The sequence below is a fragment of the Lissotriton helveticus genome, chromosome 1_1, assembly GCF_964261635.1.
Source record: "Lissotriton helveticus chromosome 1_1, aLisHel1.1, whole genome shotgun sequence".
In the NCBI taxonomy this organism is placed as follows: Eukaryota; Metazoa; Chordata; class Amphibia; order Caudata; family Salamandridae; genus Lissotriton; species Lissotriton helveticus.
This window is the reverse complement of record NC_136057.1, coordinates 469,783,402-469,806,874: the sequence shown is the minus strand read 5'-3', so window position 1 is coordinate 469,806,874 and position 23,473 is coordinate 469,783,402. Positions and strand designations below refer to the sequence as shown.

Here is a 23,473-nt window from a genome sequence, read left to right as displayed (position 1 = left end):
GTATTAAGAGCATTTTAGGTTAGGATTGACCGTCTGTTCATTTAGCATAGGCTAGGAACCGGTTCAAGGGCAACCTTTTTCAATCTAGATGTGAAGATTGTCTGTATTATGTTCCCTCTGGGGCTGAAGAAACAGCAGACATAACACTGTATAGGGATTGAATGGGGAGGAATGCGCCAGGGACAATGAAGGCCACCCTTCCCTATATTTAAGGCAATTAACAAGTTCAACCTTGATGCACTTCCTGCTTTCTTCCAGGTCTTGTTTGCTTCTCAGCAGATGGACTGCACTAAGTTGCTCTAACTTGGCCATTCCAGTAAGACGGGCCTCATTTATTTTTTTCATTTTAATGTTTACGTTTTTTATGTACAACGAAAAACAAATGGTTCCAGGTAGAATGCTGTTCTCTGCTATTCATTGTTGGGATTCACGTCTATTAAAATTACCATGATAACAATACTGTGCAGTCATTGGGTTACATAGTTTAAAGTTTAGTGTTTTCAAGTAACATGTTGTACTCAAGCAGATATAAGAAATCATGATGAGTTGATTAACAAACAAGCATGCTTGACTTCTGTGATCATTGAGATGGCTATCACAGGGGCTATAAGCATGTGCATGTGTTGAGACCTGTGGCAGCTATCATGTATGCGACCGAGGGGTGGGGTGGGGCATCCACCAGTTGTATCTAGCAATGTGTACTTATGAAGCTCTTACCAGCGATTGTGTTGGCTTTCCCAGTATTAGGTCCAGCCTGGAGGGAGGGCAGCACTCCAGAAAGCTGTACCACTGGTCCTGCTGTCCTCTTCTCCAAAGTAGTAAAGCATCCTATGTGCTGGTGCAAAAACAATACACCAAATAATGGGTTAGGAGTTCAGTACACACGTTTCAAGTGCGCAAGTCAGGAAACAATCAGAATATCTGCCACATTCAAATGTGTGATCCCCCATTCCTGGAGGAGCATCCTGCCCGAATTGCTGTTCAAAACGTAGGAAGCAGTCTGTCTCTTTAGGTTAGGCTAAAGAATGCATCTGCTGCTGCTGCTGCACTGGGAGAGGACTAAAACAAACTAAGCAGGGGCCCAATTCTCTAGGAATGGATTTAGGTCGGGGATAAGTGGTAGCAGGAAGGGTTTATGTACATGCTGGAAAATTCTATTTGAACCTAACCAGAGAGTGGTGATCCTAAAACGGATGTGGGAATAAGACTAGCAGCAGGGTGCATGAAGTAGTAATCAGTGGAGTAAACAGAGGTCATGCCTTCACTAGTTAATTAGAAGATAACAGGTGAAACATTATGAGGGCAAGACAAGCCTTCAGCTCTTGAGGTCATGATTTTGAGAAAGAACACTTGTGTGCCCTGAGAATGTGGGACAGATGGACGTAATCAACATACAGTTAGGTGGGAGCAGAAAAGGGAATGGTCAGACTCATGCCAGGTTTCCAATTGTTCCGGGTTTCGACTTCATTGATCTTATGGTGGTCCTAATATCATAATTTTAGGATGTGACATTTTGCAAATGTAACAAACTGCTTACCTAGAACTCAAAACATGTACCGGATTTGTAAAATACACTCACGATAATGACCAGGCTGATATCAGTTGGACAGGTTGTAGAACTGAATTAAGATTTTGTAACAGACAATTTAATTTCAAAATGTTTGTGTATCAATATAAACAAGCATCATTTTACACTAGGATGTAATATGAATTCCAAATAGGTTATTGAATGGTGAAGTTGTGTGTTCATTACCCTGCAGTGGGTAGTTTTTTCCCTATCTTTCTGAAGCTCATCATTCAGTGGCTAGCTTTGATTGGTCTACATCAGGCAAAGGTAAGCAACAGAGAAAATATGCAGCTAGGAATAGACACAAGAAGGAAGCAGAAGATAATAGGGACAAACATTTCAGAAAATTCTGGATTATGGGCACAGTCGCAACAACGTTGTCACAATCTCGCAGCGTGCATGTTTTTCTGATTATATATATTTCTATCCATGGAAATGTAGACTGAACTCTCTGCACTGAATGGTGATTATACAGTTCATAGTGGTGGTTACTCCATTACATGTTATTTTATTTTAAAAAGATGCTTTCAGGCAGGTAGAATGTATGGAGCAAAAGCCTCAGAAAACTTAAGTCCTAAAACAAATATGGCCCATTGACTAATATTCTAGAAAAAGAGTCATACAAGTAATGGGGTAAACAGAAAAAGCGTTAAATGAGTAGTTGCATTATATTAAAACTATCACGCCCACCTCCATTGAAAACCCGTACCTGGTAATGTGCATCTGACGGCTCAGGTGTGTGGCAGCTAACGTGTGAGAAATCAGCCTGCACCCATGGCAACAACATACACTTCCGGATTAGAGGATCCGACTCCCCATAGGCATAGTCACGCACCACTTCCTCTGCAGGAAGAGAAGAAGATACTGTGGAGAACTTTATACCTCTCAGAATTCTCCCTTTGCTATTTTTTTAAATAATCATAGAAAAGTGTCAAGGCAATAGAATGTCTTAAGAAGCACAGCTAACTGAAAATAACACTGATGCTCAATCAAAATTTTAGCCCTCAATACGCCTGTTAGATACATGCATGTGTAATCAGATTTTCAGATGGCTGAACAACTAAAACAGTAAAACTCTGCTCATAGTATAAGATTTGCTCAAAGCATACATTTTAAAGATAAGAAAAAACTAAGGCCGGTCAGAGATTCATGCTTTTATTTTTGCCGGAATCAAGCTTCAAGAGAAAACTATGATCTACAGTTTAAAAAGTTAAATAAATATACACACCAAGCACAAAATTGACCCTGCACCCGAGAAAACAAACAATCTATCTGTAACAGCAATATTGCATCATGTTTTAAAGACAGAACAACATATAAAAGAAAATAGCTTCCCAAATGAAAAGACCAAACATTGGTATTTTTGATTGTAGAAAACTTTGTCATTTGATTCCAAAAATGTCATTCTTAAAAAACACAACAGAATTTCTTGCCAACGCGTTTCATCCCTCTTGGGACTTCTTCAGGGATCAAAAAGGTTCCTTATGTGATGTTGTTTTTTTTGTTGACAGTTCTGATAGGGAATTTTAGTCAGCAAAGAACATGTGGCATATCTGAAGTCAGTATCGCATCTATATGAGCAAGTAGCATCAACAAAGCGCCATCTAGTCTATCATTTCGATATAAAGATTTGGAAAGAAGTGTATCCCTCCGTGTGTATGCGGGTGTCCGGTTCAGAAAAAGTACAGCCCTCAATGCACCTGTTAGATACATGTATGTGTAATCAGATTTGCAGATGGCTGAACAGCTAAAACAGTAAAACTCTGCTCAAAGAAGAAGATTTGCTCAAAGCATACATTTTAAAGATAAGAAAAAACAAAGGCCTGTCAGAGATTCATGCTTTTATTTTTGACGGAATCAAGCTGCAAGAGAAAACTACGAACTACAGTTTAAAAAGTTAAATAAATATACACACCAGTCTACACTAAAAAGGAAACCGCAAATAAAACTACAATTTGAGAAATTAGATTTCCTTCTCATCCAAAGCAGAAAGTGTGGATCTAACTATATTATGGAGGTATGGCAGCTGGGACACTGGTTTTGTAAAACTTTTTGTTGGAATAAAGGAGCAAACATTATATTTATTTAAAACTACACCACAACCAGATTGACATTCACAAATAATGATCTATTAAGTGTACAGTCCAAACCACTTACATACATTGTTGTATGCTGCAGACTTACCCAAAATGAGAAGCAATGATCTATCTAATAGGCTGATATCCATGTGTATCACAAACTGTGACCATCAGGACCTGTTAAAGACTCTCAGCCAATAATGACACAAACACTGAGTGACTCCAAAGGACCAACATATACCAACGAAGAACTAGAGTATCTATCACCACCTATTGAATTGCTTATATTACCAAAAAGAGGCAAATGCGCTGAAAAGTCTGTTCATGCAAACTCATTTTGCAGGTACCTGGAGCTAGTGAGAAAAAAGGTATTGAGCACATAGTAAAAGAGATGAGCTTGACGATGGGACCAGGCCGGAAAAGATACAATATGCAATTATGATAAAAAACAAGTATTGAAAGCACAGACCACAACTCGATAGGGCAGGGAATGTTTTTAGTAGAATCTAAAAGTGCTTACAAAAAACTCTGGGAAATGTGCTACTTAGAAGAGGACTTCTTCCCACTAAAATGTAGGTCTTGTGTTTCAGTTCATAAGACGAGCTGAATGACCAGCCGGCCAGCCATAACTAGCAGCACAATCACAGAATGCCTTTCATAGCTATTTTTTTTATTTATTTATTTATTTATTTTTATTTAACATCTATGTGGCACCCCTAGCCAACATCATGAGATCCCATGGGTTCATTCCTGTATCATACGCGGATGATACCCAACTCCTCTTTCCCTTTAAAATCATGACTCCTGAAGTGCGTGACTCCTTTGCCCGGGGGATGAAAGAAGTGGCACATTGGATGGCAGCAAACTTCCTACAGTGTAACGTCTCTAAGACTGAGGTCATGCTCTTTGGTGAAGCCAAACGCCTGTGGACTCCGGACTGGTGGCCTCAAGATCTTGGCCCCGTCCCTGAGCCCAAAGTGGTGGTAAAAGACCTGGGAGTAAAGCTGGATCAGGAGCTTGCCCTAAAACAACAAGCCAATCAAGTGGTCAGCTCCTGTTTCCATGCTATTGGGCTTCTCCGGAGAGTATTTCCCCTGTTACCTGATACCACCAGGAAAACATTGGTCCAGTCGCTAGTGTTGAGCAGGCTGGACTATTGTAATGGTTTGATGCTAGCTGCCAACGAGGGGATCTTTGCCAGACTGCAGGTTGTGCAAAATACTGCTGCACGATTAGTTCTTAATGTCCCGGCTCGCACTCCCTCAAAACCGTTACTGGCTAAACTCCATTGGCTTCCAGTGAAACAGAGGGTGATGTTTAAGACTTGCTGCTTCATCCATAAGTGTCTCATTGGAAAAGGTCCGGGCTAACTAACCGAGAAATTCATTCCATACGTTCCCTCTAGATCCCCGAGATCGGGAGATCAAGAATTGTTATGTGTCCCTAGGGCCATGAAGACAAGAAAAGGGGGAAGGGCCTTATCAGTAGCTGGCCCAAAGTTATGGAATGAACTTCCGAAGGAAATTAGAGTATGTAGGGAACACCTTCCCTTTAGGAAAAAGCTAAAAACTTTCCTCTTCAACTATTAGATGTTCCGGTTTGTAATCAAGTAACATGACTGAGCCATTTCTGTTTCTCAGATGCTGCCAAAGGCGCGGAGATACTCCTTCGGGAGTCGATTCCCAGCGCGATACAAGTATGCAAATAAAATAAAATAAATAAATAAATAAAATATATCACTTTATTATGATTTTTTTTTTAGAATTATATATTTATACTTTCCTATAGTTACACATATTGTTTCTCATACACATTCGGTAGGTGTACACTTCATGAAATGTATATAACCATTTAGAGTAATAAATAATCTGTCAACGGATAAATATGTTCATTTATTTAGTTCATCCACCAATCTCCGTTGTGAAAGCACACTGACCTGTATGTTTATACACAAACAAATCCACAATGAGAAAAGGGGGTGTCTTTAGCGGAAGTATTGCACTACAATCAGTTACTCGTGGCATGGCATTCATGGCAATTCAGAGCGGTTAGCTGCGCTTGTGCATTTATGGTAAACTTGGATGTCCTGTTTGTTCTCACCCTTGAGTGTAAATGAAATATCTTAATTTAGAGTTTAACAGATATCATTTAAGAGTAGTCAAAGTACATTTCTGAGAATTTCAGAGGGACAGAAAGGAGCTTTCAAAACACATTTCATTGAAAAGAATCGCTGACAGGTTCTATGAAAATTGTGAAGTTGTGATTTAAGTCTTCCAAACTGGTAAGTAGAGAAGGCCATTAGTATAGTTCATAGACAACATGGCCTTGAATTCTCTGCTTGACTGATACTTTCGCTTAAACTGTATGATGTTTCAGATCTGATCCATAATATCAACAGACCTATTGTTGCATTAGAACTTGATTTAAAGACATTCTTTCCCTCTGGTAAATTATGATTCATAATGTTATTTTTTCACAACCACTGTCATTTTGTACTTTAGGTTCTTTGATACATTCTTTCTGCACACTCCTGTGAAATCCATGTGTACAGCTATGCAAAGCTCTGATACCCATTTGGGTCTAGTATGCGGCAGATAAAACTCAAATAATATAAATAATAATTGCACTACTGTTGCTTTAGTGAATAAGTCCAACGTGCTGTCAAATAGTAAAATTTCACATGTATCTAAATACCGGCCGGTCAATCAAAAAGAGTGACTGGATTTTATGATTAAAAGTCAACTAATAATTGCTCTGAGCTAATTTAGACATCGGCAATTACTGATACTGAATGGATCCAACAATAAATATCTATTTTGACGATTTTCAGTTAGTGAGGGCATGGGGGAATGAGTGCTTACATCAAGATGATCAACTACTGTTTTGATCCTACATATTTACCTCATTTTTATCTTTGCAGCAAAGACATGGGCTCTACCCAGAAGGAAGGTGCCAAAAGTGATTCATGGCCAGAATTTACAATTTGCTGGTTTGAGTAATACGAGCTTTCAATAGGGCATACCTATAATTGCTATATATGTATTTCTACAAATGGGATTATACAGAGCTGCATTGGAATTCTTTCCAATTGTTGTCCAACTAGAGAGCACATAGAAAGAGACTTTATTATGGCTTGTGACAAACTGAAAAAATGAAAGGGTTAAATATCTTGTATATCAGCACGTTATAATCTGTAACTGGGTGCAGGCAATAAAAAGAGTGCAACACATTTACATTCATTGTCAGTGGTATACAATTTACAACTAACTAAAACAGAAAACCTGAAATCGACTTACCACCATTCTCCAGATCTCTCAGGGGCCACAGGATAGTGTAAGCAACTTCATGGGGTGTATAAAAGAATGGAGCTGTACCAAACGTGGGCTCATCTGAATGTTGGATTCGAGATCCAAACTCATCCATAATATACCAGACTGGAACCTTTTCCTCTGCACTCTAATGCGAAAAATGTAAAAGAGAACCGAAATCATTTTGTTCAAAATCACACGCATTTCAATATTTAGAATAAATAACATTCTCAAAACAGCTGAACCCTGCATGTTTTATATAATTCGATGTCTGGACTGGAGGCGAGGATTAGGCTGTTCTCTCTTTACTTTATTTATAAAAGCAGCCATTAAAACAGTGTGCAAGCATAAAAACAAACTAAGACTTCATTTCCCATGAACCATAGGGAAAACTGAAGAAAACCCATCAAATCAACCACCAGCAAAGCCCTGCAAGACTCTCTGTGGATGCTCCTTCTCGATCTTTCTTCGCTGCTCCGTTGGCCTTCAGTTAAGTGCCTTTCCTCAGTATTATATAATGATGATTTAGGCCTTATTTCAATATTGGTATTGGTGAGTTGGGCCTTTTACGAACTGTTTGCATGTTTATTTTGATGCTGCCGTGCTAATTAATCTTTACATCACGGGTGCGGGAACATTTATTGCTCCTCCGCGGCAGCTTTTGAGTTCAGTTTCACTCAGGCTCAGGGGTGCGATGCGGTCAGCCAACCGACAGAGCGCCACGCACAACCTATTGCTCGCACTCAGCACGCCCCTTACCCCCAGCGGCTGGTGTGTCAATTTCACCAGTCTCTCTTTTTCTGGTCAAAGGAGGCCGTCTGCATTCATTTACGGGTTGACTTTCTGCTTTTCATAACTGTATTACTGAGAGCCCCGCCTGGAATCTGAACACCCATGTGTGGGTAGGAAATCACTTATCACGCTAGGGACATGACCCAGGCGATATTATTCCTCATAAGATACTGTAAAGGGGGTATAGATGTCCCAGGGCCTTACTTGTGTTTTCCTACGATTTACCTCAAGGTATACACCACAAAATGTATCTGGGCTTACCTAAGTATTTACATTGCCCTCCTTACCTTACTCAGCCATTACTTTAAACATGCAGGACCCTGCTCACTATATGGTACCGGAGCCCGCTCACTATTTTGAAGAGGTGGAAATCACTTAACTTCCTATTGACAACAATTTGTCAAATTATGGATGCCTCTATCCTGAAGGCAGTGCCGCAGGCTGTAGCGCAAAGAAAATCCTTCAAATGACAACACAGTGGCAACAACCCCTCGCTCCGAGGGAAGAATCTTCTGGGCCTTCGGCCCCCTTACCTACAGGGCAGCCAATTGCAATGACAGACCTTAAACTCAAACATGCAGATGACCCCTGGGGTCGAGTTAGATGTTTTTTCTCACCTAAAAAGGGCCTTAATGGATTTCCCAAATCGCGCCACGTACTTCGGGAGGCCCTCCTTTTCTCTGCCTGAAACCTTGGATGGGGTGGATTCCCCAACTGCCTCAGATGGCGAAGGTGGACCAATCAGATTGGCACGCCCTCTTCGCTGGCGGGAGAGGCTACTGCTGTCCAGATGTAACGTTACCTGGTGATCGGCAGCCTTAAGGTCTATAATGGAAAACCACTTGATACCCTTCGTTAGAGCTAAAGAATTCATTTACACAAGGAAGAGAAAATTGGTCAACTAGGATATTATTATTGAGGGCCTGTAGATCAATACAAAGCCTCAACTTCCCCTTAGCCCTTTTTGTGACGATCAAAGGAGCCACCCACGAAGAGGATTCAACCTGCTAAATGGTACCCTCCTCTTGCAATTTGTCTAGTTGTAATTTAACCTCATCTCTTATAGCAAAAGGAATGTGTATCACTTTATGTACTTGTGGTTTAGCATAGTCTTTTACACAGATTTTATGTCTGAGCCCTCTGAGCTTCTCTATGTAACCTGAGAATACTCTGGGAAACTATAACAAAGCGCAGCCAAACTCTTAATCAGGCTGAACCACAAGTACCGCTTAAGGGCTGTTGGGGTCCAACATAATGCCAAGCTTAACATGGTCCATCCATACCAACAACGAAGGTCCTGTTTTAGAAATATACAGTTTTCTGATAGTTTCTCCATTTTACAATTAAATTTCAGTCTCCTGAACCTCACTATGTCTATGTGTTATCCCGTGAAAGTTTTGATAGAAATCTCAGAATTTTCTAAATGCCCTCCTAACCTCTGCACAAATTTTTTCCCCTCACACCTGTTAATTGACTATGGTTTAAGGGGACCCCGAATCAGCGACAATGGATAGGTTAACACCGCATATAACCATACTGCATATGGGTTTTTTCTTTAAACTTGCTTCACTGTCAACTTGTAAGACCCGAGAGTCCTCCACACTAAGCAGACAGGTTAATGTCATCACGTTTCAGACGTATTTGACGAATCAACATTGTTGAGATACACTAAATTGACTGAACTGCCGATTTCCTTTTGACACACCTTTTGAAAATGTCCTATGATGCCACATTTGGAACATCTCTGCTTCCTTGCTGGCAAGGTGATTAGAACTTCCACACCTATAACAACATCTGTTATAACTGAGTTCTTACATTCTGGATCAATTTTTCCCGTACTTGTGTAATGCTGATATTTTAGCTCTGACAAATTTTGCTACAATGGCCTCTTCTCTCCTTTCTTTGTTCACTGAAAGAACAGCCATTGTACACCTGCCTGCGAGTTCTGCTCTTTTAACAATGTCAATAACATCCTGGAGTGGACTTTAGCCCTTCGCCACAGATTGTCTTGGATTTTTGGATTGGAGGATTGCATCATAATCTGATCCATAATGGGATCATCATGTAGCGCCCCGAAACAGCAAGTGAGAGCCTGATTCCTTAAGGCAGATACGTAATCCTCGATGGACTCCTCTGTGTAGGAAGATCCAAATATAGGCAGGAAACGAATTAGTAGGTAACGAGGTTTATTCGTCACATCTGCTCACAATTAAGTCCAGCCAGGGAATGCCCAATACATATAACAGCATTACAAACGGAAAACCTCCCCATTTTGAAACACAACATTCTTCCCATGAAACCCACAACACGAGACCGTCACGAGCTGTGACAAGACAACCACCACGCTCGTGACAGCTTGTGTAACTAGAACAGCACCCAACACACCTTCCCCCCTTAAAACAAAAATAAAAAAAAACAAAAAAAACAAAATTATCATCGTAGAATTAATTCATAACAAAATCTCTATACCTAGAAGGAAGACGATGTGAACGAACACTTCTATTGTTACCGGAATTGCCGTCAGTTTCCGTATTATTAGTTTGTTCAGCATGTTCCCCAACATCCAAAAACACATTACTGTCACAATCATCTTGAATCGAGGTAGGCCCAGAAAAAAACGAAACCCTATTAAAATTCCAAACCGAACCACCATCAACCCTAACGGCATTCTTGAAGACTTCAATCACTTTTTTAGGGGTTGACCACACAGGAAACCCTTTACCAACACCTTTTTTTTTTTTTTTATTCGAACATAATCACCCACCTTTACCAAACGACTGGATGCAGACCCAATCTTCTTTTCCATGGAAAGTTTCGTCTTATTCTTATATAATTCAACTCTGCGGTGAACAGCCTCAAAATCTACCTTCAAAAACCCATCAGACCCACTCACATTCTTCTTCAACCACAAAGGTGCTAACCTGGTACTAGGCTTACGTCCTCTTAAAAGCTCAAAAGGGCTAACCAAGGTTACAGAATTAGGGGAGGTTCTATACGCCAAAAGCATGGATTGCAACGCATTCCTCCAATTCAAACCACCCTTAATGGAGAGTTGGATGGCTTCTTTGATTACGCGGTTGAAGCGTTCAACCTGGCCATTGGCTTCAGGATGGAAAACTGCAATTCTCCTATGAGTGATACCACACTTAGTCATAAAATTTTCCATTTCCTTACTGACAAACTAGGGACCATTGTCAGTCACAATCTCTTGGGGAATCCCTTCTCTGCAAAAAACTTCATCCAAAAATTCAATCACTTTCTGAGAATTAACATCCCTAACCATTTTAACCTCCGGCCATTTAGAGTAGTAATCGATCAGGACAATTCCAAAAGCCTCTTGCTTAGACAAACAACAAAAAGGACCAAGGATGTCTAAACCCAGTTTACGCCAAGGGCCAATGGGAAAATCAACCGCTTGTGGTTCAGGACGCAAAGCCACAGCCGTTTTTTATCACTATTTGAACAATAAATACAAGAACGTACAAAATGGTCTACACAAGCATCAATACCAGGCCACCAAAAGGTCTCTTTCACTCGTCTTCTGGTAAAAGATATCCCCAAATGCCCTTCATGAGCAATTTTAAGGACAATATTCCTGATAGAAAAAGGTGGAACAATTTTGTCCCCCCTCAAAACCAAACCATTCTCCTCTGCAAGCTCCTCCTGAATTTTATAAAAACCCATCATATCACCCGATAACTTCCTTGGTTCGGGCCAACCTTGCTCTAGATATCTCTTGACACTACACAATTCCAAATCCTTACTCATCTCCGCTAACCAACTTTTTTCTTGCAAAAATGACCGATCACTATCCGCCAAATCGACATCATTAAAAGTAAAAGCCACTTCACAATCATCTTCTAGAACTCCACAAGGAACTTCACAAGGAGAAACTAGTCTGGACATGCAATCTGCATGAACATTTGCTTTACCCTGAACATATTCAATCTGATACTGAAAGGATTGTAGTCTAGATGCCAGTCTTGCAAGACGCGCTGACATTGTCCTGCCACCACCTGGAGACATGAGAAAAATCAACGGCTTGTGGTCAGTTTTTATGATAAACCTTGTACCCCACAAAAACTGTCTAAAGTGTTCTGCTCCCCACACACACGCCAACAACTCCCTCTCAATGACGGAATAATTTCTTTCCACATCCCTCAAAGCTCTTGATGCGTAAGCAACAATCCACTCCTTCTCATTATCCCTTTGCAAAAGAACACCACCCAAACCAGAACTGCTAGCATCCACCATGACTATGCATTTGGCTCCACACACAAAAGGTTTGAGACATGGCGCATATACAATAAACTTTTTCAAATTCCCAAAAACCTCAGTCATCTCCTCAGTCCAAACAAATTTAGCATTCTTCTTCAACAAACATCTGAACGGATCAACTTTTGAAGCAAAATTTGGTATGAATTTTGCATAAAATTCAATGAGTCCCAAAAAACGGCAAAAAAACGAAGGCAAAGGAGCATTAACAATGCTTTCAACATGATTTCGTTTAGGTTTAATCCCCATGCCACTAATAGTATGCCCTAAATACTCAACCTCTTTTTGCCCAAACTTGCACTTATCAAGACGTAGAGTAAGTCCTTTCCTTGACAAGGCAGCAATCACACCCTCAACATTTTTATCATGCTCCTCATTGTCCTTGCCAAAAACAAGTATGTCATCCTGAAACGCCACAGCGCCATTTAACCCTTCCAAAGTGTCTCTCATAAGCCTCTGAAACACTGAAGCGGCACTCGCCAAACCAAATGGCATACGGCAAAATCTGTAAAGACCCTCTGGCGTTATATAAGCAGTAATGTTTTTTGATTCCTCAGATAAAACTACTTGGTGGTAAGCGCTGGCTAAATCAACACACGAAAAAACTTGTGCCCCCGCTAGAGTGGAAACCATCTCATGAAGATTGGGTAGGGGATGAGAAACAACCCAAATCGCCTCATTGACACTACAAAGGTCCACACACAATCTAAGTTCAGCAGAAGATTTGATGGAAATTACAATGGGAGAAACCCAAGGGGATGATTCAATTGGTTCAATTATATTCTTTTGGCACAAATCTTTGAGCATATCTTTCAATTTGCTCCTATAAGATAGGGGCACATTCCTCACTCTATGTCGAACAGGAATAACATTATCATGTAACTTAATAACATGCTCAAAACCTTGATACCGTCCAAGAGTACCACTAAAAACATTAGGAAATGACTTCCTTAAACTATCTACTAATTGAGAATTGGACACAAGAGTACTAGATACACTGTGTGGCTCTACAGCACAAGCATTGGAAATGCAATAGGTCTCGCATTAGGAAAGTTTGAGCTATTGGTCTTATAAATTACATTTTTTTTTATTTATGTATTTGTTAAAATAGCTAAATTAATAGCTCTGTCATTTACAATGCCAATAGTTATAACTTTCGCAAATGTGACACCTATAGCATTTGTAATGCAACATGTTTTTTATTTACGTGACTTAGATGTATTAATATTACAAATAACAATGGTTTTTATTTTTTTGTTAAATTGTTAAATACTGTATTTAATTTGTAATGGCAATAGCTTAAACTTTTGTAAATAACTTTTGTGAAGATTATATTCAGTGTTTTTTATTGTGACGAAAATCCAAGAACAGAAGTGAAATATTAACATCTTTTTTGTGATTTGTAATAAGGCTTGAAAGCTTGAAAACAGCTTGAAACAGTGTCGCCTGTCGTGAACTGAGGGCTATAACTCACTGTGTAATGCACTATGTAAAGGCGAGCACAAAATACAGAAACTGTGAATTGAACTTTACAGGTTTGAAATTTAAATGATTCCTTTCTGAGGCCGTACATAAATAATTCATATGTGGGAAAGAAGGGTGGTGGTTGGTGTGGTGTGCATGTATAATAGAGATTGTTTGGAATGAATACCGGGAACGCAGCAATTAATTTGAACCGGTGGTTTCCAGGGCTCAGTACGGGCACTTTATTCTCAGTGTCGGCGCTAATGACAGTTCACACATGGTGGAGCTGTCTGTTTAATTATAAGATGAGAGCAACAACAGTATTTAATAATTCAAAATACATTGAAAATGGCAATTGAGACTATTCCATGCCATTCGTATCGGGAGTCCTGGAATAGTTTGAATTGTTACACTTGTAACATTGCAATGTGTTGTAGTTGTACTGGTACTTTTATTGGCAGTGCAGGCTGCAGTGGCATCCAAAGAAGGGCCCTGACACTTACTTTTTTTTCAAATATAAATTACGCACTAGTTTCAATAACAATATAGAATTATGCAGAAAAGGAGGCATCTGTGTAAATTTAAGATGATACAGGGGAAGCAGCGAGGAGAGTGCTCTGATTGTGGAAAACAAGCAGCAAGGAGAGAGAGAGAGAGAGAGAGAGAGAGAGAAAGAGAGGGAGTGGGGGAGAGAGAAAGAGAGAGTGGGAAAGAAAGAAAGAGAGAGAGTGGGAGAAAGAGAGAGAGTGTGAGAGAGAGCCAGTGGGAGAGTGGGAAAGAGAAAAAGAGAGAGAGAGTGGGAGAGAGTGGGAGAGAGAGAGAGAGAGAGAGAAAGACAGAGTGGGAGAAAGAGAGTGAGAGAGGGAGAGTGGGAGAGAAAGAAAGAGAGAGTTTGGGAGACAGGGAGAGGAAGAGGGAGAGAGAGAGAAAGACAGAGAGTGGGAGGAAGAGAGGGAGAGTGGGTCAGAGAGAAAGAAAGAGAGAGGTTGGAAGGGAGAGAAAATGAGAGAGTGGGAGAGAGAGAGAAAGAGAGGGTGGGAGGGAGAGATCGAGGAAGAGAGAGTGAGAGAGAGAGAAAGAGAGAGAGTGGGAGAGAGAGAGTGGGAGAAAGAGAGAGAGTGAGAGAGAGAGAGAAAGAGAGAGGGTGGGAGGGAGAGAGCGAGGACCCTTTGATCGCTGGTGCACGGGAGTATCAGATCTGAGCTGAGACTTTACTCTGGAATATATTTGTTCATTTTGTCCCGGTTTTTAGATCCCGATCTTTACATTCAGATATAATTACAGCAATATTTCATGCACTTTGTCTCCGCACTTCAAGGATAGCAGTGGTGATTTGATGCATCTGATATTTGATGGCACTTTTTATTCAGATGGTTCCAGGAGACGACGGTATTATGTGTGATTTCTTCTAATTTTGAACAGGGGTCGCATCGCACTAATCCCGGTCTCAGAGATGAGGAGAACCTCAGGTATCTGACCGGTGACAAGATCATTCATGAGTGAACTATCGGTTCTGAGACATAGAACAGAAGGAGAGCCAAGATAGCGCTGTTGGTCAGAGTGCACGGGTGCATTTGAACGTCGCTATGCGCAGGGCATGGCCGTGCCTGTGAAAGATGACAAACAGGTGACAAGATCATTCATGAGTGAACTATCGGTTCTGAGACATAGAACAGAAGGAGAGCCAAGATAGCGCTGTTGGTCAGAGTGCACGGGTGCATTTGAACGGCGCTATGCGCAGGGCATGGCCGTGCCTGTGAAAGATGACAAACAAGCAGATCATAGATGGAATCGAAGCTGTACCGAGGTGGGGGCTAAAGGAAACCAAAAGAAGTGAACAGTTGCAAAGGGACAACAAATACAGTCAGATGAAGGGCAGGGCGACAAACAAGAAAGGAAACAAGACGGAGGGCATTGCTGTGGGGAGGGGGGAGGAGAAATGCACACGGCGGGCAGGGGAGGGGGCGGAGCGGGGAGAGCGGCATGAGGGTGTGAAGCAGCCGGGGCCTTTGAAGTGAAGCTAAGCTTCACTTCAAAGGTGTGGGAGGAGTGTGGCTTTGGGAACAGATGGCGATTTGATGATGTGCACGCGCATTTTAGGTCAATGCGCTTGCGCATTGACCTAAAAGCGCACGGGCACAGCACCAAATCGCCACAGTTAGTTAAACTTTGTTTAAAGCCCTATAGTCTCGCTTCTCTCAATGCGCATGCGCATTGATAGGTCACGAGACCTAAAAAACTGGAGGATTGGCTCTGGGATCAATTTTCATTTCCAATTGATGTCGGTGCGGCCACCCCAAAAGTGACAACCCCGATTTTGCTATATAAATTTTCCCATAAGTATGACGGCCATAAAATTGTAAATTAGCTTCAAAATAACCAATTAGATCAATTTTGTGACCTGTATAGCCACCAGGTGATACATCAGGTGAGATCAAGGTTTTGTTCGGCCATTTTTCATGAAAAACATCCACTCAAATTATAGTAAACCAAGCGCATGAATCAACAAAAAATTCCATATCAACACTGTCGACCCTTACTACACAGGAGGGAAACTTAGTGCACTCACCCTCCCCACAGACATTGATAACAAGTGTTGACTTGAAATTCTCCTTCATCATCAAAAGTATCACTGTTACAACAATCATGTATACAATTTACTTTCCTTGGTAACGATTGACATAATCTAGTAAAATGGCTTTTTTTTCCGCATTTTGAACAAGTTTTACCAAGAGCTGGACAATTTTTACAGTCTGCTAAGTGTCCATCACTTCCATATCTGAAAGAGAGTGGTTTTGAATTTTTTTTTCCATGCTTTTGACTCCTGAACTTACCATCCGTTTTAGACGGAAAATCATTCCTTTGTGAATAATTTTTTTTTAATTTATCAGAATCTTTAGACACATTGAAAACATCGTTCTTATCATTGCCTCTAATTTCCTTCACAAACTTTTCAGAATGTTCGATAGACTTGGCAATGTCTATGGCATTGTTTAAGGACAAATCAGATGTGGTCCAAAGTCGTTCTTGTACTTTTTTGTTATTTGTTCTCATCAAAATTTGGTCCCTTAACACTTGTTCATAAGAGATATGTTCAAAGTCACACGTAACAGCTAATGATCGTAAAGCTGAAACGAAATCTTCAACAGGTTCATCTGTACGTTGTTTCCGTGAATAAAAAATAAACCTCTCCATAACAACATTTTTTTTTGCCATAACGCAAATTCAATTGCGACGAAGCATATTCATAAACATTTAAATTCCCTGGATTAACTAGAGGTGGTAAAGTTTTATATTCTTTCAAAGCAATACCACCCAAACAAGGTTTTAATAAAGATAACTTCCTCTCAGCCTCACATTCTCCCTCCTCTAATACATCTACATATGCTAGGAACACAGGCTCCCATATTTCCCAAGCCATAGGAGGTTCACCTGGGGATCAAAGAAAAGAAGGAGGAGGAACAATGCCAGACATCCCAAAAGCAGTACAATAAACAAGAAGACAATTAAATCACTTAACTTGTCCGTTCTGCAGTAAAAGCCAGAGTAATTATCTGCCTATGTGTACATAATACTCTTCAGAAGAAAGAAAACTAAAAGAACGAGAAGAGAAAAATGCTTTGTTTAAATGGTAAATGATCACTTGCAAGAGAAAGTCTCGGACTAGCAACTGTTAGATGGTTGCCATGGAAACCGAATTAACCTCAAATCCTTTGAAACTCCAAGAACTGTTGGCACAGTATGGTTGAAAAATGAAAAGAAAGTAAATTAATACCTTACAAAATCCACTTAGGGCAAAGTGCTTCAAGTAAAATGTCGATCACTGTTCCGATCGATAAATTTCTCTTCATCGGAGCTGACTTTTACAAACAAAATGGCCGTCACGTCGTTCATACGTGTTTTCTAAAGTAAATCGGCCTTGTTGTAGTAGCGCGTCGAGCGTGGTTTGCGTGATGTTTTTTGTAGGAGATTGAGCATAAACAACACAGGAGCGTGTGAGCTCGAGATCTCCCTACGTCACCGTAACTTGCTTGCGCTATACTCCAACCTCAAATGCCAGATTTCCACATACATCAGATTCCAAGAAAATAAAGCTCAGCAGCTCCACGATAGAACTCCTCAGAAACGGTAGGATTAGTAGAACCATCCACTTGAAGAATAAATAAACGATTACCGATTCTCTGCCTCAACCGATAAAATCTTCCTTCATTCCTCTTTTTTCTTTTTTTTTTTTTATAGCGCGGTAAATGTAATCCCGCCCGTTGCCAGTGTAGGAAGATCCAAATATAGGCAGGAAACGAATTAGTAGGTAACGAGGTTTATTCGTCACATCTGCTCACAATGAAGTCCAGCCAGGGAATGCCATATACATATAACAGCATTACAAACGGAAAACCTCCCCATTTTGAAACACAACATTCTTCCCATGAAACCCACAACACGAGACCGTCACGAGCTGTGACAAGACAACCACCACGCTCGTGACAGCTCGTGTAACTAGAACAGCACCCAACACTCTGTACCCTGCTTTCTGAAGAAGAATTTGTAATGATCCACAGCGACACAAACCGTGGGGTTATAATGTGCATAAATCCTTGAGAGCATCCTTGTACACATCCCTTTGTCCAGCAGCTCTTAGTTTTTTGTTCACGCGGTTATAAACTTTCAGACCGCCAGGGCTAAACAGTGTAAAAGAATCTTAAGTTTCTTTTCTGGAGTGAAGTCTTAATCGCTGTCAAAGGTAGAAATATAGTTGGTAAAATAGTCTCTCCATTTCTCCCATTTAAGTGCCGGTTCACCTGATGAGGAAGGAAAAGCTGATGGTGGTGAAAGGTTCCTTGCATTTCCTAATGCCATATTTGCGCCAAAATTTCAAGGTACCCTGGCAAAAAATGAGTTTGCACTGGAGGAAAAAAAATATATACATACACACAATGAACAACCGTAGAAAGGTGAAATGAAGATATAAATTAAGCAAAACTGTATGAAAATGTGCACCAAGAACTCCTACATAATATTTTAAAATATAGATCTATATCTATAATGGATTTATACAACTTGGATAGAAGAATTAGCTGTACCAGTCAGTGTGATGTTGTAAATGACCAGCTATGCTGTGCCCTTCAGCGTGAAGAATGGCCTGACAGGCATAGATTAGTAAAGAGAAACACTTGTTGAAAAATGTCCTTAATATGCTGTGCCTGTCAGCGGACCTGCAGGCAAGAACAAATGTAGAACAAGCTGGTCGATCACTGGCTGAGCTCCAAGTGTGATTAATTTAATAACTGTGCCTGTCAGCATACCCTGCAGGCAAGAGCAACATGGAACGAGCTGAAAACACTCACGCTCGGCTCAGCGTACAAACAATTAAATAGCTGTGCCTATCAGCGCAACTCGCTGAGGCAGGAAACAAATGCAGGCCCAGTAATTGGAATTAGGATACAACAAACACACAATTAAGATGAGCGTATTAACCCCAAAAAATAAATACCTCCAATATGATAGGTGACAAGGAGGCACAATAAAGTATCCAGCTTTAAAGGAGAGTGCACAATCTATGCCCCAGACAAGAACAATGCGAGTGCTGATGTAAGCGGGACACAGCTGAGAGGAGAAGACTAACCATTTCTAATGCCAGTTGACACACTAAACTGCCGAAATTGAAAACTACATACTCCAGCTCAAAAAGGAAATAAAACTAGCTCTGACTAACATACACCTCACTAGTAGCTCAGGAATGTAATTCAAGGAAATGACTGACAAGGAAAACCCGATTCATGATCTTGAAGCTTGCACGCAGATATTCAGTGTGTTGGTTGGAAATCATTGCCACTTTTGTAAAGACTATTCCAAACATGAATCAGAGAAGACAGGTCTTTATTTTTTCCAACACACTCCGTGAGGGGAGAAGCTCGACTGTGTCCTCTCCAGTCAGTCATTAGCTGTCTTCTGTAAACATTCCAGAATGAACAGCTGATGACATGGCACAGATTTCATACAATACAGTGTCCCTACAGGTATAATTCAAAACACAAAACACAACACAGGGCTTTGGACTCGCCCCTGAGTACAGGATTAGGCTCATAAAGACTCACAAAACTCTATTCAGACCTGGGTAAGTTTTGCTGACTTCTCAGACAAAACACTATGTGGCTGGTTAAAAGGTAACAAGCTGCAAGACTATGATGGGCTTTATCATCTTATTATGAAAGAGCGTCTGTTAAGCAACTGTGTTTCTGAAAAATTGCATCAGTACTTGGTGGACCTAGGTACGTCTCTCCCCAATAATTGGGAAAGTAGGCTGACCACTAGGTCAATACCAGGGTGTCCAAAAAGTCTTATGGAGGGGGTGACCAAAAGAAAGGGGTTACTAATACCCCCATCAAGGGAAAGAGAGTGGGCAACCTAAGGATAATAAACAAAAAGGCTTTTATAGGCCCCTCAATAACATGTTCGGGAAGGTGGACCTCGTGACAATACACAGAGCAAGGATGGGAACCAGGGTAAGAGGGCTGGATGCTCTAATTGCAAAGTCAATGGGCACTGAACTGGAGACCATATCTGTCCCAAAAACAATTCCACTAGTGCACCTGCAGTTCCTACTGCAGTAGTGCGTCTCCAGATGGGATCCTTGGTGTGCGCTGACCACGTCAGAGAGCACACTGAAGCCACTTTTGTTTCAGAGGGTGGGGTGGAGGCTAGCTGCCCTGGCTGTTTGGCCCAATAATCTGGAGAAGTAGAAACAGCCTCATATTAATGGGATTAGAGTGTAAGCACTGAGAAATACAGGGACAAGTGTCAGCACGGTGAATGAAAAACTGGTATCTCCAGGACAGTGCCTGACAGGACAAACTTATCTAGTCGATTGTGCTGAAAATGTTACCAAGGTTCATTCCATGGCTATGGTGTCCTAAAAGTGGGGAGGAGTAAAAGGCCAGAAAAAGGTGGTTGTGTCCTATAATTCCTGTTGAATGTTTGCTAGGGAATGATCTGGAGTCCAACGCATAGGCTGAGGTAAAGCTAAGAACCCATGCAGCCAGGTAGGGAATTCCCGAAGGGGTGTGTGTAAAAACCCTAGCACAGAGCAAAGCCCAGGGTGAAAAAGAGGTGTTGGAGTCTAAAAGAGTGCCCCAAACCTCCAAGAGAAAAGATAAGAAGTCTGGGAAGCCAGCTTGTGATCAGCCACAATTTCAGTTCCCCTCTTCTCAGGGAGAAGACCTGTCAGCCCCAGAGGGAACTGAATCCCAGGAACTTGAGCCTTATCAAGCAGAGCTCCTAGGTTCAGAGGGGACCCTCTAGGGAAGAGCTGAGCCAACGACATAGGGCCTACCTTGATCTGGAAAGCCTGAGACAGCAAGCTGCTGCACAGGAAAAGGGAGATGTCCGTGGCTCCCACAGGACCTATTGGGAGGAGGGACTCCTGTACACCGAGGCCAGAGACCCCAAACCTGGTGCCACTAGGAAAGTATCTTAATCAAAAGAGAGAGATGGAATAACGCGCCACATCCCGCCCCTCCGCAAGGGCTTGGGCGAGCAGGGCCCGGGCCTCCTCCGGTCACTGGGGCAGCACGTCCGCAACCATGTCCCACAAAGAGTGGGTATAACGGCCCAAAAGGCTAACGGGGTTGATAGATCGCAACCCCAAACTCAATGAGGAGAACGGTTTCTTCCCAAACTGATCAAACCTTTTTGATTCCCGATCCGGGGGAGCGGTCGGGAATGCAGTCTGGGACGTAGATGCCTGGATCACCAGGCTCTCGGGGGTGGGGTGCACAGACAGAAAGCTAGGGTTGCCTGGAGCCGGCATCAGGCCACGTTCCGATCCACAGGGGGCACTATGGAGGGCTTGGACCAGGTGCCCATCAGAACGTCCGTGAGGGCCTCATTGAATGACAGTAGAGGCTCTGAGGAGCTTACTGGCGGCTGAAGCACCTCAGTGAGGAGGTTAGTCCTCACGGCCACATCCGGGAGCTCAAGAGCCAAGGCCTTGGTGGCCCTGCGCAACACCACACCATATGTAGCACCCACCTCCGTAGCCACGGCAGGAGGAGAGGTGAATCCAGTGTCAGGCGATGTGTCCAAACCACTGGCCACCCCTAGCTCATCTGCCCAGTCCTGGCTAAACTGGCACTGCTGTGCCAGAGGGTCCTCAGACCCCTCCCAGTCCTCCCCTTCATCCGTGTCCTGGTATACAGGCTGGAATGATGGAGCCGGGTCGTAGGTTAAGGCCTCATCCATCGACGCCAGAGACGGCGCCGAGGGGCGCCGTTCCGACGCCGGACCCAGACCAGGGCTGAAACTGGGGCCGACGTCGTCAGAGGACGGCGCCGGGAGTGACACCATTGAGGTTGGCGCCAGCGGAGGAGTCGTTAGGTCAACTGGCATCGAATGGGATCCAGGCCTTGATCCCCCGGGGCCCTGTGGCGTCGGGACCGAAGTAGACGACGGCACCGGGGCAAAAGCACCCGACGGGGCCAGAGCCACTGGCCCACCAAGGCCCCCAGTCAGGTTTGCGAGGCCCGAAGGCGCGCCGGCAGGCCTCAACGGAGGGAAGGGAGTCCTCATGGCAATGAGGAAATCACGAATCTTCTCCGGTGTCGCTAGCAGGCCAGGGACCGAAGGGTAAGGGCCTGGAGGCGGCACCTGCGGCACCGACAGAGCCGCGCGGGCGGTGTCGCCTGAACCCTCGGCCGCGTCGCGTGAGTGGCGAGGGGTGTCTGAAGAGCGATGTCGCCTCTTCGACGACTTCTTTGAATGCCTCTACTTACCGGAGGACTTGGAGCCCGACGAGTGATGGTGATGACTCGCCGAGCGACGACTGCGGCTCCACTACCGGTCCCTCGCCTTCCTCCTCGACCGGGACCTAGAGCAGCACGGAGCCGAGTGTCGGATCTAGAGTAGCTTGCGGGACCGCTCCCGCCTAGCTTTCGAGGTCAAAGCCCGGCAGTCGGGGCACGATTTGTCGTCGTGCCCAGAGGCAGTAGAGACACAGATAGTGGGGGGTCGGTCACCGACATCAGGCGGTGACAGGCATCGCACGGCTTGAAACAAGGCATCCCTAAGGCACCAGGAATCTAAGTCGACTCGAAAAAGAGATCCAAAATAGACCAAAAAGTTAGTCAAAAAATGACTAGAGTACTGCTCTTCCCGGATCTGCGCTAGTTGGCACGGAAAAAAGAGGAACTGACGTCAGCGCGCGAGGGCGGTGTCTAAGTACTCCGACGACGTCATCCCGGCGACCATGATGCCGGAGCCGCAGGCGACGCCTACCGACGCGCAAGGGTACTGCTGGCGAAAACTTTACGGAACCAGCCTGATGCCTGGGGATATTCTAAGGTAAGGAATCTAACACTAATCTGTTTCTTTCAGATCCCTGCCTCCACAAGTCTTGACAATCATGACCTGCAACTCGTCTTGCAACGGACCAGCTCCCAAGAATCCCGGGAGACTGCCAGCTCTCCGTAAATTGCCAGCAATTTCTTTTGGAGTAGGGAAGCTACTCCCCTGCAGACCGCAGGCACAGAAGAGCAAAGTTTGGTTCACCGGGTTGCCGCTCACCGGCCAGCCCGATGCAGCAGCCCCCAGGAAGAGGCACCTGTGCTCATGAAAGTCAGATCTGTCCTCCCACCAAGTGAGAGGACACCAGGACCAACTGAATCAACATAGGACCAATACTCGGGGTAACGGGCCACTTGCAGCAAACAAAGACCGTGAGAGACTAATATTGACTCGAACGACACAGAGACTGAGAAGCAGTTAAGTGACGTCAGCCACTCAGAGACCCACTGCCGGAATGACCCAGCTGTATTGTTTTTGCACCATCAACCGATGTAGACCGACAGCTGCAAGGCCCTAGGATGCACAGAGCCGAAACAACCTTTTTACACTAAGTCCCAGCATGGGTACCGATGAACGGACTGTGCTGTCTTGTCCCCAGGATCCATGTAACCAGTGGCCACCTTTGAAAGCTAACGGACTTGTCCCCAAGT

The 23,473-nt window shown here is 43.0% G+C and overlaps 1 protein-coding gene across 1 annotated transcript in view; it reads right to left on the bottom strand.

Annotated features, from left to right (window-relative positions):
- TTLL12 (tubulin tyrosine ligase like 12) overlaps positions 1-23,473 on the bottom strand; it is a 256,888-nt gene that overhangs the window by 188,544 nt on the left and 44,871 nt on the right. The window contains exons 4-5 of the mRNA XM_078673878.1: positions 6,942-7,101; positions 2,277-2,410 (exon numbers count right to left, since the gene is read on the bottom strand). Of these exons, the coding sequence (XP_078530004.1) occupies positions 2,277-2,410; positions 6,942-7,101 (294 nt within the window). The remainder of the gene's footprint in view (positions 1-2,276; positions 2,411-6,941; positions 7,102-23,473) is intronic.